At 39.1% G+C, this 17,182-nt stretch overlaps 1 protein-coding gene across 9 annotated transcripts in view; it reads right to left on the bottom strand.

The window, feature by feature from the left end:
* The window catches only part of LOC130290859 (dual specificity testis-specific protein kinase 2-like), a 61,857-nt gene that overhangs the window by 10,568 nt on the left and 34,107 nt on the right, over positions 1-17,182 (bottom strand). For all 9 annotated transcript variants that reach the window (XM_056539003.1, XM_056539005.1, XM_056539004.1 and 6 more), the window contains one exon: positions 5,915-6,114. In XM_056539003.1, coding sequence (XP_056394978.1) covers positions 5,915-6,114 — 200 coding nt within the window. The remainder of the gene's footprint in view (positions 1-5,914; positions 6,115-17,182) is intronic.

Here is a 17,182-nt window from a genome sequence, read left to right as displayed (position 1 = left end):
ACCCATAATTCACCACCGTCCCTTTAAGAAGACACCCATCATTCACCACCGTCCCTTTAAGAAGATGGCAATCATTCACCACCATCCCTTTAAGAAGACACCCATCATTCACCACCGTCCCTTTAAGAAGACACCCATCATTCACCACCGTCCCTTTAAGAAGACACTCATTATTCACCACCGTCCCTTTAAGAAGATGCCAATCATTCACCACCATCCCTTTAAGAAGACACCCATCATTTACCACCGTCCCTTTAAGAAGACACCCATCATTCACCACCGTCCCTTTAAGAAGATGCCAATCATTCACCACCGTCCCTTTAAGAAGACACCCATCATTCACCACCGTCCCTTTAAGAAGATGCCAATCATTCACCACCATCCCTTTAAGAAGACACCCATCATTCACCACCGTCCCTTTAAGAAGACACCCATCATTCCCCACCGTCCCTTTAAGAAGACACCCATCATTCCCCAGAGTCCCTTTAAGGAGACACCCATCATTCCCCACAGTCCCTTTAAGAAGACACCCATCATTCACCACCGTCCCTTTAAGAAGACACCCATCATTCCCCACAGTCCCTTTAAGAAGACACCCATCATTCCCCACAGTCCCTTTAAGAAGACACCCATCATTCACCACCGTCCCTTTAAGAAGACACCCATCATTCCCCACAGTCCCTTTAAGAAGACACCCATCATTCCCCACAGTCCCTTTAAGAAGACACCCATCATTCACCACCGTCCCTTTAAGAAGACACCCATCATTCCCCAGAGTCCCTTTAAGGAGACACCCATCATTCACCACCGTCCCTTTAAGAAGACACCCATCATTCACCACCGTCCCTTTAAGAAGACACCCATCATTCCCCACAGTCCCTTTAAGAAGACACCCATCATTCCCCACAGTCCCTTTAAGAAGACACCCATCATTCACCACCGTCCCTTTAAGAAGACACCCATCATTCACCACCGTCCCTTTAAGAAGACACCCATCATTCCCCACAGTCCCTTTAAGAAGACACCCATCATTCCCCACAGTCCCTTTAAGAAGACACCCATCATTCACCACCGTCCCTTTAAGGAGACACCCATCATTCCCCACAGTCCCTTTAAGAAGACACCCATCATTCACCACCGTCCCTTTAAGAAGACACCCATCATTCCCCAGAGTCCCTTTAAGGAGACACCCATCATTCCCTACAGTCCCTTTAAGAAGACACCCATCATCCACTAATGTCCTAGTCATACAGCTGGTTAGTTTAGGTCAGGGCTTCCCAATCTTTTATAGCTCGGGGCAGAACACGGGAAGTTATTACTATGGGGCACAACTACACCCCAAATCCCTCCCTTTGCTTTTTGCCCCTTGTAGGACCTACCTTTAGGTATTTTGCTCCCCAATGTAGGTAGAACCTCTCTGCAAGCAGTTTGCCACCTGTAGGTAATTTGCCCCCTGTAAGTAGAATCCCCCTATAGGTAGGAACCAATGGAGGTAATTTGCCCCTGTATGTAGTTTCCCTCAACTCCCCGTGGGTAGAATCCTTGTATGTAGGGTCCATCCTGTGTCGTCCCCCCCCCCCCCCCGTAGGTACGACCCCCTGCAGGCAATTTGCTCCCTGTAGGTAGTCTCCCCCCCCCCCCTCTTTACCTTATAATAAGGATCCCTGAAACTGGTTTGCCCAAATCCCTCACCCCCTGTAGGATCTGCTGGAGGTAATTTGCCCCCCTGGAAATAGAAACCCCCAACCCTTGTGCCCCCCACCCCTTTAGATAGGACCCCCAGTCAATAGTTTCCCCCCCCCCCCCCCTTAGGTAGGACCCCCCCCCCCCCCCCCCCCCTGCAGAGGGTCCTACCTAAGGGGTAAAAAAAAACTACCCACACGGGGTGTCCTACCTACAGAGGGAGGTGAAAACTACCTACAGGGGGGGGGGGGGGGGGGACTACCTACAGAGGGAGGTGAAAACTACCTACAGGGGGTCCTACCTAAAGGGGGGGGGGGACTACCTACAGGAAGCAAATTACCTGCAGGGGTCGTACCTACAGAGGGGGGTGGGGAGCTTCCCCCATTCACCACAACACCCATCATCCACTAAGGCCCCAGTCATACAGCTGCCCCCCGGTTATAAACCACTGCATTAGGCAGGTTTGCTCATCAGGATCCAGGGAAAGCTTGATGACAGCCATGCTGCTTTCCCAGGAACAGATCTAAGGGAGCGGAGCATGATGGGAGATGACAGCCCCTCCAGGCACTGTGCATTGTGCACGCTCCCTAACAACACAGACTCTTCTTCATTCAAACAAACAGGAACGGAAAGTGCGCAACCAAAATATCCTCCCCCCGCAATGCGGTGACGTAACCGAGCTGTATAACAATGGGGCCGAGTGTAACGTCTCCGTCCACCCTCAGCACAAGCAGCGGCCCCAATGCTTTACACTGCAGCTTCGCTTCATATAGGTTGTAGTCCGGGGGGCGGGATTCGTTTTTTGGGTCCCATTACATGGACCTTAGGGGTCACCAAGACCAGAAATGTAGCTATGGCAGCGTTTTTCTTAAAGGGGTACTCCGGAGGGAAACTTTTTATATTTGTATTTATTTTTTTTAATCAACTGGTGCCAGAAAGTTAAACAGATTTGTAAATGACTTCTATTAAAAAATCTTAATCCTTCCAGTACTCATTAGCAGCTGTATGCTACAGAGGAAATTCTTTTCTTTTTGAATTTATTTTCTATCTTGTCCACAGTGCTCTCTGCTGACACCTCTGTCCGTATCAGGAACTGTCCAGAGCAGGAGAAAATCCCCATAGCAAACCTATGCTGCTCTGGACAGTTCCTAAAACAGACAGAGGTGTCAGCAGAGAGCACTGTGGACAAGACAAAAAAGAAATTCAAAGAGAAAATAATTTCCTCTGAAGCATACAGCTGCTAATAAGTACTGGAAGGGTAAAGATTTTTTTTTTTTTTATATAGAAGTCATTTACAAATCTGTTTAACTTTCTGGCACCAGTTGACTTATAAATGTTTTCCACCGGAGTACCCCTTTAAGCAGTGTGCTTCGGTTTGTTGCAAAACTACAACTCCCAGCATGCCCGGACAGCCTTCGGCTGTCCGGGCATGCTGGGAGTTGTAGTTTTGCAACAGCTTGAGGCACCCTGATTGGGAAAAACTGCTATTGAATGGAGATGCTGGATTAGAAAAACATAGAGTTCTTGCAGAAACAGCGCCACCCCTGTCCTCAGGTTGTGTGCGGTATTACAACTTGACTCCATTGACTTTAGTAGAGCTGAGTCTGTCAGGTAGATAAAACATCCTAAAATATCTTGAGTGTTCCCGATGTGAGATGTGAGGAGCGGTTCTGGCACAATGTGTTTCCCGGTGACTGGCGCAGGATGTGGCGGAGGACGCGGCCGGGGAAGGAAGAACACGTCGTACCTGTCATTAGAGGACATCTAAAAGAGCAGCGCTTTTCCTGCCTGAGAGGACACAATGTCACCCGTCCACATGAATGTCATTTATAGAGGAGCGGGGTCATGACTAATCCTACAGAACAAGTTCTAGTAAGGCATCACATGGTCCTATCAGCTCCTGGGAAAGCTGAGTACAAACAATATGGCCACCTGTACTTCCCCCTGAGCTACTTACTTCCCCCTGAGCTACATATGTTTGGAAACAAGACAAATATGGCCACCATTGAGTGTCACCCAGCTTTCCCAGGCTCCTGAAAAGATAACAATCCCCTATGCTTCACATTACAGGGGTCCATAGAGCTCATTGCCCTGCACTGAACTTAGGCATGGGTACTTAAATGGTGTATCTAAGCCATAAGTGATATAGTCTTGCTTTGTATCTAAACAATGTGTGATACAGTCAGCGTATCTAAGGCTGCAGCGAATAAGCCTTGCCTGTGTGTTACTGTTTGCTTACCTGCTGTATCTAAGTTGATCATTAGAGATACTGGCTGCTGAGCTGTGTATCTAAATCGGACATGCATGAAATGGAGTGCTGAGATGCTGTAACCAAGGCCATTGTGTGATACTGTCAGTGTATCTAAACCAATGTTTCCCCAACCAGTGCGTCTCCAGCTGTTGCAAAACTACAACTCCCAGCATGCCCGGACAGCCAACGGTACACTGGTTGGTAAAACACTGATCTAAACCTATCCTGTGTTGTACTGTTTGCAGAGATTATGTATCTAAGCCTTGCATGTGTGGTACAGTTTGCTTATCTGCTGTATTTAAGCCTATCATGTGTGATATTGCCTGCTGAGCTTTGTATCTAAGCCAATCATTTGTGATACTGGCTGCTGAGCTGTATATTTCAGCCTGGCAGGCATGAAACAGTGAGCAGAGCTGCTGTATCTAAGCCTATACTGTGATACTGCCAACTGAGCCAGTGTATTTAATCCAATTGTGTGTCTGTCTGGTGGTTAAGCTTTGTATCTAAGCTCATCATGTGTGATACCGACTACTGAGATATGTATCTAAGCCTAACAGGTGTGATCCTACCTGTAGAGCCAAATCTATCTATCCTGTGTAATCCTGCCTGCTGAGTATCTAAGCCGGTGGTGTAGGGATGGAGATCTGCACATATCTGCGCCTCTGGTAATAATCCGTCCGCGTCACCCGGAGACGCCAGAGCAGCAATAAACACGGCGATGGCGACGATACACGAGACGCAGGCGGCGCAACCATCCTCCATTTCTATCAATCATTTACTGGATGCTCAGAGGATACAAAGACAGCGCAGAGGCCATCACCCAGCTGTCCCAGACTCCTGAGCAGCTGCAGGGGACTTTACGGCAATGTCCTCCAACCTGTGACAAAACTACAACTCCCAGCATGCCCTGACAGCCGAAAGCTACAGCAGCTCAACAGACAGTACCGCACATGATAGGCTTAGATACATTATCTCACCGAGTCATTACAATACAGGAAAGGTTAAGATACACTGGCTACGCAAAGAGTATCACACTAAAGAATTAGATACAGAAGCTCAGCACACATCAGGCTTAGATACACAGCTCATATACATAATCTCAGCTTAGACACAGCACCTCAGCACACAACTTTATGCATGTCAGGCTTAGATACATGGCTCAGCACATAATTTCACACGTCAGGCTTAGGTACACAGCTCAGAATCCAGTATTAAAAATGATCAGCTTAGAAACAAAGCTCAGCAGGCAATATTACTAACGACCATTGTGCTGGTCACACAGCTTTCCCAGAAGCAGATATAACAGGTGTTGTACCCTATACATCCAACAGGTGTCACTAACTCCCAGTACACACACCGCCACCCCCTCCACTGCCACCCATTATTCAACCAGGACTGCCATGCCCGACTAGTATTTCGGCCCCTTTCACCTCGGACAGAGAACACGATGCTGCGGGCTGAAAGGGGAACGATTAATATTTAAGTAGCACCAGATCTCGTCTTACCTAGCCCTTGTGTCCCCCGCAGCATCACCTTCCTGTTATCACATCTCATGACACGCAGTCCCAGCATGCTGCCCGGCGTCACCCACACGGCCGTGGGCACAGATTAATTATTAAAGGCCACCACTGCCAAGATAAACAGAGGAACTCCCTATCCACAATCTGTGATGAGAATTCACCTTCATTTGTTTAAAAAAAAAAAATAATAATAATAATAATTGTCCAGTCTGTTCCTGGGAAAGATGGGTGACGCACCGAGCACATCTTTAGATTTAAAAGGCATCTCTATGAAATACCTTTTGGATCTTAACCTCAAACTTTTTTTCCTTGATAACAATATTAATCAAAACAAAGGGGATAAGTCCTCTTTTAATCACACACTATGCTCCTCGGGGGCGGAGCTATAACTAAATCATCTTTAGTTTAAAATAAAAAACTGCACAGATACAAACACCATAATAAACAAGGAGACACTTACTTTATAAACTTTAGAGAAGAATCCACTTCCTATCGGCTCCGCGGTGAAACTCTCCCAGAATTCCAGTTTCCTGACTGTCGTGCGCAACTTCTGCCACCGATCCTCTTGGTAGTAGGTGTCCGAACACTCGCCATAATATGGGCCGGGGCTCGCAGGCTCAGGAGTGAAAAGCCCCAAATCACACATCGTGGGGGCGGCCACTAAAAGGGAACGGTGAGAATTAGACACAGAAGCAGTATTATAGTAGTTATATTCTTGTATATAGGGGGGCAGTATTATAGTAGTTGTATTCTTGTATATAAGAGCAGTATTATAGTAGTTATATTCTTGTATATAGGAGCAGTATTATAGTAGTTATATTCTTGTATATAGGGGCAGTATTATAGTAGTTATATTCTTGTATATAGGAGGCAGTATTATAGTAGTTATATTCTTGTATATAGGAGGCAGTATTATAGTACTTATATTCTTGTATATAGGAGCAGTATTATAGTAGTTATATTCTTGTATATAGGAGACAGTATTATAGTAGTTATATTCTTGTATATAGATGCAGTATTATAGTAGATATATTCTTGTATATAGGAGCAGTATTATAGTAGTTATATTCTTGTATATAGGAGACAGTATTATAGTAGTTATATTCTTGTATATAGATGCAGTATTATAGTAGTTAAATTCTTGTATATAGGGGGGCAGTATTATAGTAGTTATATTCTTGTATATAGGAGCAGTATTATAGTAGTTATATTCTTGTATATAGGAGCAGTATTATAGTAGTTATATTCTTGTATATAGGAGGCAGTATTATAGTAGTTATATTCTTGTATATAGGAGACAGTATTATAGTAGTTATATTCTTGTATATAGGGGCAGTATTATAGTAGTTATATTCTTGTATATAGACCGTATTATAGTAGTTATATTCTTGTATATAGGAGCAGTATTATAGTAGTTATATTCTTGTATATAGGAGCAGTATTATAGTAGTTATATTCTTGTATATAGGAGCGGTATTATAGTAGTTATATTCTTGTATATACGAGCAGTATTATAGTAGATATATTCTTGTATATAGGAGCAGTATTATAGTAGATATATTCTTGTATATAGGGGAAGTATTATAGTAGTTATATTCTTGTATATAGGGGAAGTATTATAGTAGTTATATTCTTGTATATAGGAGGCAGTATTATAGTAGTTATATTCTTGTATATAGGAGCAGTATTATAGTAGTTATATTCTTGTATATAGGGGCAGTATTATAGTAGGTTATATTCTTGTATATAGGAGCAGTATTATAGTAGTTATATTCATGTATATAGGAGCAGTAATATAGTAGTTATATCCTTGTATATAGGAGCAGTATTATAGTAGTTATATTCTTGTATATAGGGGGCAGTATTATAGTAGTTATATTCTTGTATATAGGAGGCAGTATTATAGTAGTTATATTCTTGTATATAGGAGGCAGTATTATAGTAGTTATATTCTTGTATATAGGAGGCAGTATTATAATAGTTATATTCTTGTATATAGGAGCAGTATTATAGTAGATATATTCTTGTATATAGGAGGCAGTATTATAGTAGATATATTCTTGTATATAGGAGCAGTATTATAGTAGTTATATTGTATATAGGAGCAGTATTATAGTAGTTCTATTCAGAGAGATTCAGTAGCAGCATCTTGGATATACTGTATACGGTTAATCCTCTGGTGACTGTAATAAGGAGGTTTGTGTAATATAAAGATTAGGATCTATGATAGAAGGAAATGATATTAATGCAAATGATTTCAGAAATATTCGCAGTAATGTAACCGATCACAACAGCACAAGGTCACAAAAAGAGCATTTCTCTTGCACATTAAAAACAACTATTCTCCAGCCTACTACTACTACTGCTGCCAGTTAGGATGCTAGGAAAGCTGGGTAACCACCCCCACAACCCCCAAATGGGAGCGGCACTTGCAGCCATACTGTTTGCAGTATGTGAATACTGTATCTCTTTGCTCCAGACACATGAATAAGCCCCTTGTTACTATGAAGCGGGCAGTGTGCTGGCATTTGCCCCCTCCTCTGGTCGTCTTGTTACCAGGGCGGTTGGGTCACAATGTCATTGTACAGAGGATTTCACGGCCCGCGACCACCCCCCACCCCCCGAGCCAGAAAACAAGACTCTCACAAAAGTTTAGCGACATCTGCAAAGCGTCACTGATCCCCACACACAATTGGGCGCTGCGTAATTACTTTATCATGTTGGCAGCCGCGGTTCCTGGCACAGATAGTTCAGGGGCCCCGGCGAGGCCAGGAAGCCATGCCAGCAAAAAGCACAATAGTTTGGGAGAGGTGGATTCCATAGTCACTGCGAACAAACATGTTGTGTGTAAATAGTCCCATCGTGATGCAGATTGCGTTACTGGAGCCTCGTGGTTACCAGGAAGACAGAAAACTGCGCAATTTGTTTTATTTTGCTTAATAATAAGACATTAAACAGCGTCCAATGATATCAATACAGGAAACCAATTTTAACACCTCAAAGTCAGTAGGACGGCTGAACACTTGTAACTTTATGTATACAAATGTATCCCGGGGCAGTGTTTGTTTTTACTCAATTAATATTAATATTTAATCTTTTTATCTACCCTTATTTTATTTCTTCTTATTTTATTTAATTATTTATTCATTATTTTAAAATGTTGTCTTTTTTATTTATCTATTTTATTATTATATTTATGTATTCTTATTTTATTTTATTTATTGTTAAATTAATTTGTATTTAATTTAAATATTTATTTCATTATTTTATTTATTTCATTTATTTATTTATTCTTTTATTTATTTTATTTATTTATTTGATTATTATTATTTTTTTATTTATGTATATATTTTTATTAATTTATTTTTACACACAAGTAAGTATAAAAGACCAGAACTGGCACGACACAGAGGCACCCGTCATTGCCACCATCTTCGTGACCCTACAGAGGTGACATCTCTGTCCATTTTAGGAACTGTCCAGAGCATCATATGTTTGTTATGGGGATTTTCTCCTACTCTGGACAGTTCTTAAAATGGACAGAGGTGTCAGCAGAGAGCACTGGGGTCAGACAGAAAATACATTTAAAAAGAAAAGAACTTCCTGTGGAACATACAGCAGCTGATAAGTACAGGAAGGGTTAAGATTTTTTAATAGAAGTAATTTACAAATCTGTTTAACTTTCTGGCACCAGTTCATTTAAAGGGGTACTCCGGTGTAAAGCTTTATTTTTTTTTATTTTTTTTTTTTAATCAAATGGTGCCAGAAACTTAAACAGATTTGTAAATTACTTCTATTAAAAAATCTTAATCCTTCCAGTACTTATTAACTACTAAATACTACAGAGGAAATTCTTTTCTTTTTGGAACACAGAGCTCTCTGCTGACATCACGAGCACAGTGCTCTCTGCTGACATCTCTGTCCATTTTAAGAACTGTCCAGAGTAGGAGAAAATCCCCATAACAAACAAATGCTGCTCTGGACAGTTCCTAAAATGGACAGAGATGTCACCTCTGTAGGGTTGTAAAGATGGTGGCCATGACGGGTGCCTCTGTGTCGGTGCCAGAGGTGTCAGCAGAGAGCACTGTGGTCAGACAGAAAAGAAATGTAAAACGAAAAGAACTTCCTCTGTATTATACAGCCGCTGATAAGTACTGGAAGGATTAAGATTTTTATATAGAAGTAATTTACAAATCTGTTTAACGTTCTGGAACCAGTTGATTTTAAAATATTGTTTTTCACCGGAGTACCCCTTTAATGAGCCAATGTATTGCATTTCATCAGTGTTTCCAAACCAGTGTTCCTCTAGCTGTTGCAAAACTACAACTCCCAGCATGCCCGGACAGCCGTTGTCTGTCAGTGTATGCTGGTAGGTGTAGTTTTTCAACAAAAAAGCTCTTGCAGCAGGTTGTAAACTGTGATTTGTCTGTTTTTGATTGTTCAGGCATGCTGGGAGTTTTAGTTTTGCAACAGCTGAAGGCACCCTGGTTGGAAAACACTGCGCTACACTATGTAATTCGATGTTGGGTTTCATATGAGCAATGAAGGAGGAGACCACAGAGCAGTCTTTCCAAACTTGGGTGCCACAGGCAGTTGCAAAACTACAACTCCCAGCATGCCCAGACAGTCAAAGGTGTGCTTTTAAGCTCAGAGACAGTTTTTCAAAATGGCAGCATGCTTACTCTTATTTTCAATAAATTGTGGCTCCAATCGACTTCTATAGTTGGGGATAAAGGCCATAAAAATTGTGTGCATGCATGTTAAAGATTTCATTTGTAGAAAAACAAAACTGCAAGTCACATGATTTAAAAAAAAAATCATATATATATATATATATATATATATATATATATATATATATATATAATCACATGACTTGTAAAAACTGATTATACTAAAACCAATATTTTTTGGGGGGTAAAAAAGGCAAAATAAAGGGCATCGTGGAGGAGAGAGAAGTTTTATATGTGGTGTTGTCCAGGGCATAATACAGAATCTTCCATTTGTATAGCGCAGAATTCCAGAGACTGCTACATAATGCCCCCCCCCCCCTACATAATGGTACCCCCTCCCCATATCAGTCTCCTTCTTTATCTTGTCAGACAAGACCACCCATTAAAACACCCTTTGAAGAAAGGGGATTAATGTGTCTTCTGGGAACCGGATGGCGGTATTGTGCCGCTCTGTATCCAAACCACAACCCTTCCCCTGTGTGATATAAAACACGGGATGATGGCGGCACGTGAAGAAAGTGATCGTCACCTGCAATACAAGACGTGATAGATAAATAGCGGTCACAACACATGGAGGCGCCACAACATTCCTATCCAGGGCATCATCAAACCAACATGGAGGAAGAGAGCCATCAGAGGAAGCGGAAACCATATAGTAGTTATATTCTTGTATATAGGAGCAGTATTATAGTAGTTATATTCTTGTATATAGGGGGCAGTATTATAGTAGTTATATTCTTGTATATAGGAGCAGTATTATAGTAGTTATATTCTTGTATATAGGAGCAGTATTATAGTAGTTATATTCTTGTATATAGGAGCAGTATTATAGTAGATATATTCTTGTATATAGGAGCAGTATTATAGTAGATATATTCTTGTATATAGGAGCAGTATTATAGTAGTTATATTATTCTACATAGGAGCAGTATTATAGTAGATATATTCTTGTATATAGGAGGCAGTATTATAGTAGTTATATTCTTGTATATAGGAGCAGTATTATAGTAGTTATATTCTTGTAGATAGGAGCAGTATTATAGTAGTTATATTCTTGTATATAGGAGCAGTATTATAGTAGTTATATTCTTGTATATAGGAGCAGTATTATAGTAGTTATATTCTTGTATATAGGAGCAGTATTATAGTAGATATATTCTTGTATATAGGAGCAGTATTATAGTAGATATATTCTTGTACATAGGAGCAGTATTATAGTAGTTATATTATTGTACATAGGAGCAGTATTATAGTAGATATATTCTTGTATATAGGGGCAGTATTATAGTAGTTATATTCTTGTATATAGGGGCAGTATTATAGTAGTTATATTCTTGTATATAGAGGCAGTATTATAGTAGTTATATTCTTGTATATAGGAGGCAGTATTATAGTAGTTATATTCTTATATATAGGCGTAGTATTATAGTAGTTATATTCTTGTATATAGGCGGAGTATTATAGTAGTTATATTCTTGTATATAGGAGCAGTATTATAGTAGTTATATTCTTGTATATAGGAGGCAGTATTACAGTAGTTATATTCTTGTATATAGAAGCAGTATTATAGCAGTTATATTCTTATATATAGGGGGCAGTATTATAGTAGTTATATTCTTGTATATAGGAGGCAGTATTACAGTAGTTATATTCTTGTATATAGGAGCAGTGTTATAGTAGTTATATTCTTGTATATAGGAGGCAGTGTTATAGTAGTTATATTCTTGTATATAGGAGGCAGTGTTATAGTAGTTATATTCTTGTATATAGGAGCAGTATTATAGTAGTTATATTCTTGTATATAGGAGGCAGTATTATAGTAGTTATATTCTTGTATATAGGGGGCAGTATTATAGTAGTTATATTCTTGTATATAGGAGCAGTATTATAGTAGTTATATTCTTGTATATAGGAGGCAGTATTATAGTAGTTATATTCTTGTATATAGGAGCAGTATTATAGTAGTTATATTCTTGTATATAGGAGGCAGTATTATAGTAGTTATATTCTTGTATATATGGGGCAGTATTATAGTAGTTATATTCTTGTATATAGGGGGCAGTATTAAAGTAGTTATATTCTTGTATATAGGAGTCAGTATTATAGTAGTTATATTCTTGTATATAGGAGCAGTATTATAGTAGTTATATTCTTGTATATAGGGGACAGTATTATAGTAGTTATATTCTTGTATATAGGGGACAGTATTATAGTAGTTATATTCTTGTATATAGGAGCAGTATTATAGTAGTTATATTCTTGTATATAGGAGCCAGTATTATAGTAGTTATATTCTTGTATATAGGGGGCAGTATTATAGTAGTTATATTCTTGTATATAGGGGGCAGTATTATAGTAGTTATATTCTTGTATATAGGAGGCAGTATTATAGTAGTTATATTCTTGTATATAGGGGGCAGTATTATACACCAACGATCCCCAATATCACTGATTCTCACCAACGGACCCCACTGACCTTCTGGAACCACAGGTATTACATTCCTTAGGCCGGGGGCTCCCCGCACCAACCTCAGCACAGACACCAGTTTTATAGTTTTATATCTCAGCGGTATTTCTGTTACTAAGCCTTATTCTTTGGATCTAGGACATAAATACAATCCAAGACTGTTACTATTGAGACATTCATTATGCAACCTTATTAGTCACACTGCCTGCATTAATTATTATGCAATTTTAATTGAGACTAATTTACTCTTATTCCAGCAAGGTGGCATTTCCCACTGTTCAATAATTTCTATTACCTTATATGTTGTGACCAATTTTATCGTTCTATTGCATATATATATATATATATATATATATATATATATATATATATATATATATATATCTCATTTGAACCTGTAGCAAGGGCCTTGCTCGGATACCAGCTTTTGATATGATTTTTATCATTAATAAAAAAAAACATGTGATTATAGAGAAACCAGCTACATCCTATTCTGTTATAGTTTTAATTCCTTAATTTTGTCAGCACCTCGAGATCTAAATTTCAGCTATTTTTTAAGACCCAATATGCCCCACTAACAGTGCGATTCATGTGAATAGGTGAATTAGATTTGGAGTTTATACTGTATCCAAGCTCTTTTATGCCAAGACAGCGTAAACCTAACCCGACCCTAACTAAGGGTGCCTAAGGGTATGTTCACATGGTGGAATCTGAGCGGAATGTCCGTACAAATTATTGTAAAAATGTGTAATACAGCGTCATCTGGAGAGTTCTCTATTAGAAAATCAGAAAAAAAAATACGGAAATCTCTGCACATCCCCAGTGTGTTTTCTTTAGTGATATAAAACATATGACTACTTGTTAATGCTGAGCTGACTGTGCGCTGCTCCCGTCATTCACCTTGTGTCATCAGACGAAGCACGGACCAGAGATAAGAATCTGATAACAAAAGCAAGCAAAGGCTGCGTGTACGATGACTAAGGAGCCACCAAGGGCACAAAGAAAGATATAACTACTATAATACTGCTCCTATATACAAGAATATAACTACTATAATACTGCCTCCTATATACAAGAATATAACTACTATAATACTGCCTCCTATATACAAGAATATAACTACTATAATACTGCTCCTATATACAAGAATATAACTACTATAATACTGCCTCCTATATACAAGAATATAACTACTATAATACTGCCTCCTATATACAAGATTATAACTACTATAATACTGCCCCTATATACAAGAATATAACTACTATAATACTGCTCCTATATACAAGAATATAACTACTATAATACTGCCTCCTATATACAAGATTATAACTACTATAATACTGCTCCTATATACAAGAATATAACTACTATAATACTGCCTCCTATATACAAGATTATAACTACTATAATACTGCTCCTATATACAAGAATATAACTACTATAATACTGCCCCCTATATACAAGAATATAACTACTATAATACTGCTCCTATATACAAGAATATAACTACTATAATACTGCTCCTATATACAAGAATATAACTACTATAATACTGCTCCTATATACAAGAATATAACTACTATAATACTGCTCTTATATACAAGAATATAGCTACTATAATACTGCTCCAATATACAAGAATATAGCTACTATAATACTGCTCCTATATACAAGAATATAACTACTATAATACTGCTCTTATATACAAGAATATAGCTACTATAATACTGCTCCTATATACAAGAATATAGCTACTATAATACTGCTCCTATATACAAGAATATAACTACTATAATACTGCTCCTATATACAAGAATATAACTACTATAATACTGCTCCTATATACAAGAATATAACTACTATAATACTGCTCCTATATACAAGAATATAACTACTATAATACTGCTCTTATATACAAGAATATAACTACTATAATACTGCCTCCTATATACAAGAATATAACTACTATAATACTGCTTCTATATACAAGAATATAACTACTATAATACTGCCTCCTATATACAAGAATATAACTACTATAATACTGCTCCTATATACAAGAATATAACTACTATAATACTGCTCCTATATACAAGAATATAACTACTATAATACTGCCTCCTATATACAAGAATATAACTACTATAATACTGCTCCTATATACAAGAATATGACTACTATAATACTGCTCCTATATACAGGAATATAACTACTATAATACTGCCTCCTATATACAAGAATATAACTACTATAATACTGCTCCTATATACAAGAATATAACTACTATAATACTGCTCTTATATACAAGAATATAACTACTATAATACTGCTCTTATATACAAGAATATAGCACATCTTTACTGGTTGTCAACCAGCATTCCCAGGAACACGTGAGTTATCGGCAGGATGTTTTGGGCAGGATTCCCGCGTTGCCATTAATGATTTTCATTTCATTTGGCTCGTCCTGCCTACACTCTGCCCTTGGGGGTTCAGTGTGATTCATGTCCTTTAAGTGTTGGAGGTGCAGAACAGACACACCTAGACAACAGAAAAGTGGCGTAATTGGCGGGATTACCTAGGAAGAAAACATTTGGGTTATATTGTACTTCACTAACATCAGCGCTGCCTCCAGCTGTCGCAAAACTACAACTCCCAGCATGCCCGGACAGCCAACGGCATGCTGGGAGTTGTAGTTTTGCAACAGCTGGAGTTCCCCTTTAAGGAATGTGTGAACGTGTCTGGGGAAAAAAAAAAAAAAAAAACACACAGCAGAGCTTCTCATAGAGTAGTATTATAAGGGAGTACTTCATACGGATTGCGCCAAAAAAAAAACGTAGATTTTTTTTTCCTGCTCTCCCTTTAAGGAATGTATTAGACTCCAGAGAAGAAAAGGTTAAAATTCTCACAGATAAAAAAAATAAATAAATTTCCACTAAATAAATGAATCATCATCTGCAGCCGACGCAGAGACTCGCAGTGATCAGCCCGCACGCCCACCTCTCCTGCAGTGTGCAGCATCAGACACGAGGGCCCTCTGCGAAAACACACCGTCCCCAGAACGAGGAAAGGTATCTGACATCACTCAGCCCCGCCCACAGCGGATAAACCCGCCATTACTTGGTCACTTTATATTGTGATCAGACAAGAAATCCACACACTGTATACTACAGGAACAGTTATTAATACTGCTGAAAACCAGCCCCTATATCTTGTCTGAGAGGTAGTCAGAGCCCCGCCCCCTGTATGACATCACTGAAAACAGCCCTGCCCCCTGTATGACATCACTGATATAGTATTATAATAACAGCGCTCATAGTCTCGCCCCTGTACAATATGACAGATAAAACATAATGCAGTAGTAATTTAATAACACTATGATCACAGCCCCACCTCCTGTATGACATCATTGATATAATGGTAATATGACACTGACCACAGCCTCTGTATGACATCACTGATATATACCAGTAATATAATGACACTATGAGCACAGCCCCGCCCCCTGTATATTATATCACTGAACAGAGCCCTGCCCCCTCCTGTATGACATCACTGATATAGTATTATAATAACAGCGATCATAGTCTCGCCCCTGTATGATATGACTGATAAAACATAATACAGTAGTAATATAACAACACTATGATCACAGCCCCGCCTCCTGTATGACATCATTGATATAATAGTAATAAGACACTTACCACAGCCTCTGTATGACATCACTGATTTATACCAGTAATATAATGACACTATGAGCACAGCCCCGCCCCCTGTATATGACATCACTGATATAGTATTATAATGACAGTGATCATAGTCTCGCCCCTGTAAGACATCACTGATATAATAGTTATATGATGACCCCGCCCGCTAAATGACATCACTGATATGGTATTATAAAGACACTGATCACAGTTCCGTCCCCTGTGAGATATCACTGATATATAATAGTAATACAATGACACTGATCAGTCTGTGTATGACATCACTGATATAGAATAGTAATATGACTCTGATTACTCCCCCGCCCCCTGTATGACATCACTGATATAACAGTAATATAATGACCCATCCCATGTATGACATCACTGATATAACAGTAATATAATGACCCGTCCCCCTGTATGACATCACTGATATAACAGTAATATAATGACCCGGCCCCCTATATGACATCACTGATATAACAGTAATATATTGACCCCGCCCCCTGTATGACATCACTGATATAGTAACATAATGACCCGGCCCCCTGTATGACATCACTGATATAATAGTAATATAATGACCCGGCCCCCTGTATGACATCACTGATATAATAGTAACATAATGAGCTGGACTCCTGTATGACATCACTGATATAATAGTAATATAATGACCCGGCCCCCTGTATGACATCACTGATATTATAGTAATATAATGACCCGGCCCCCTGTATGACATCACTGATATAATAGTAATATAATGACCAGGCCCCCTGTATGACATCACTGTTATAAGGACATGTGATCCGACATTAGATCCA

The sequence above is a fragment of the Hyla sarda genome, chromosome 9, assembly GCF_029499605.1.
Source record: "Hyla sarda isolate aHylSar1 chromosome 9, aHylSar1.hap1, whole genome shotgun sequence".
NCBI classification, from domain to species: domain Eukaryota; kingdom Metazoa; phylum Chordata; class Amphibia; order Anura; family Hylidae; genus Hyla; species Hyla sarda.
Note: the sequence above shows the minus strand (reverse complement) of the source record. Positions and strands in the feature narration are given on the sequence as shown.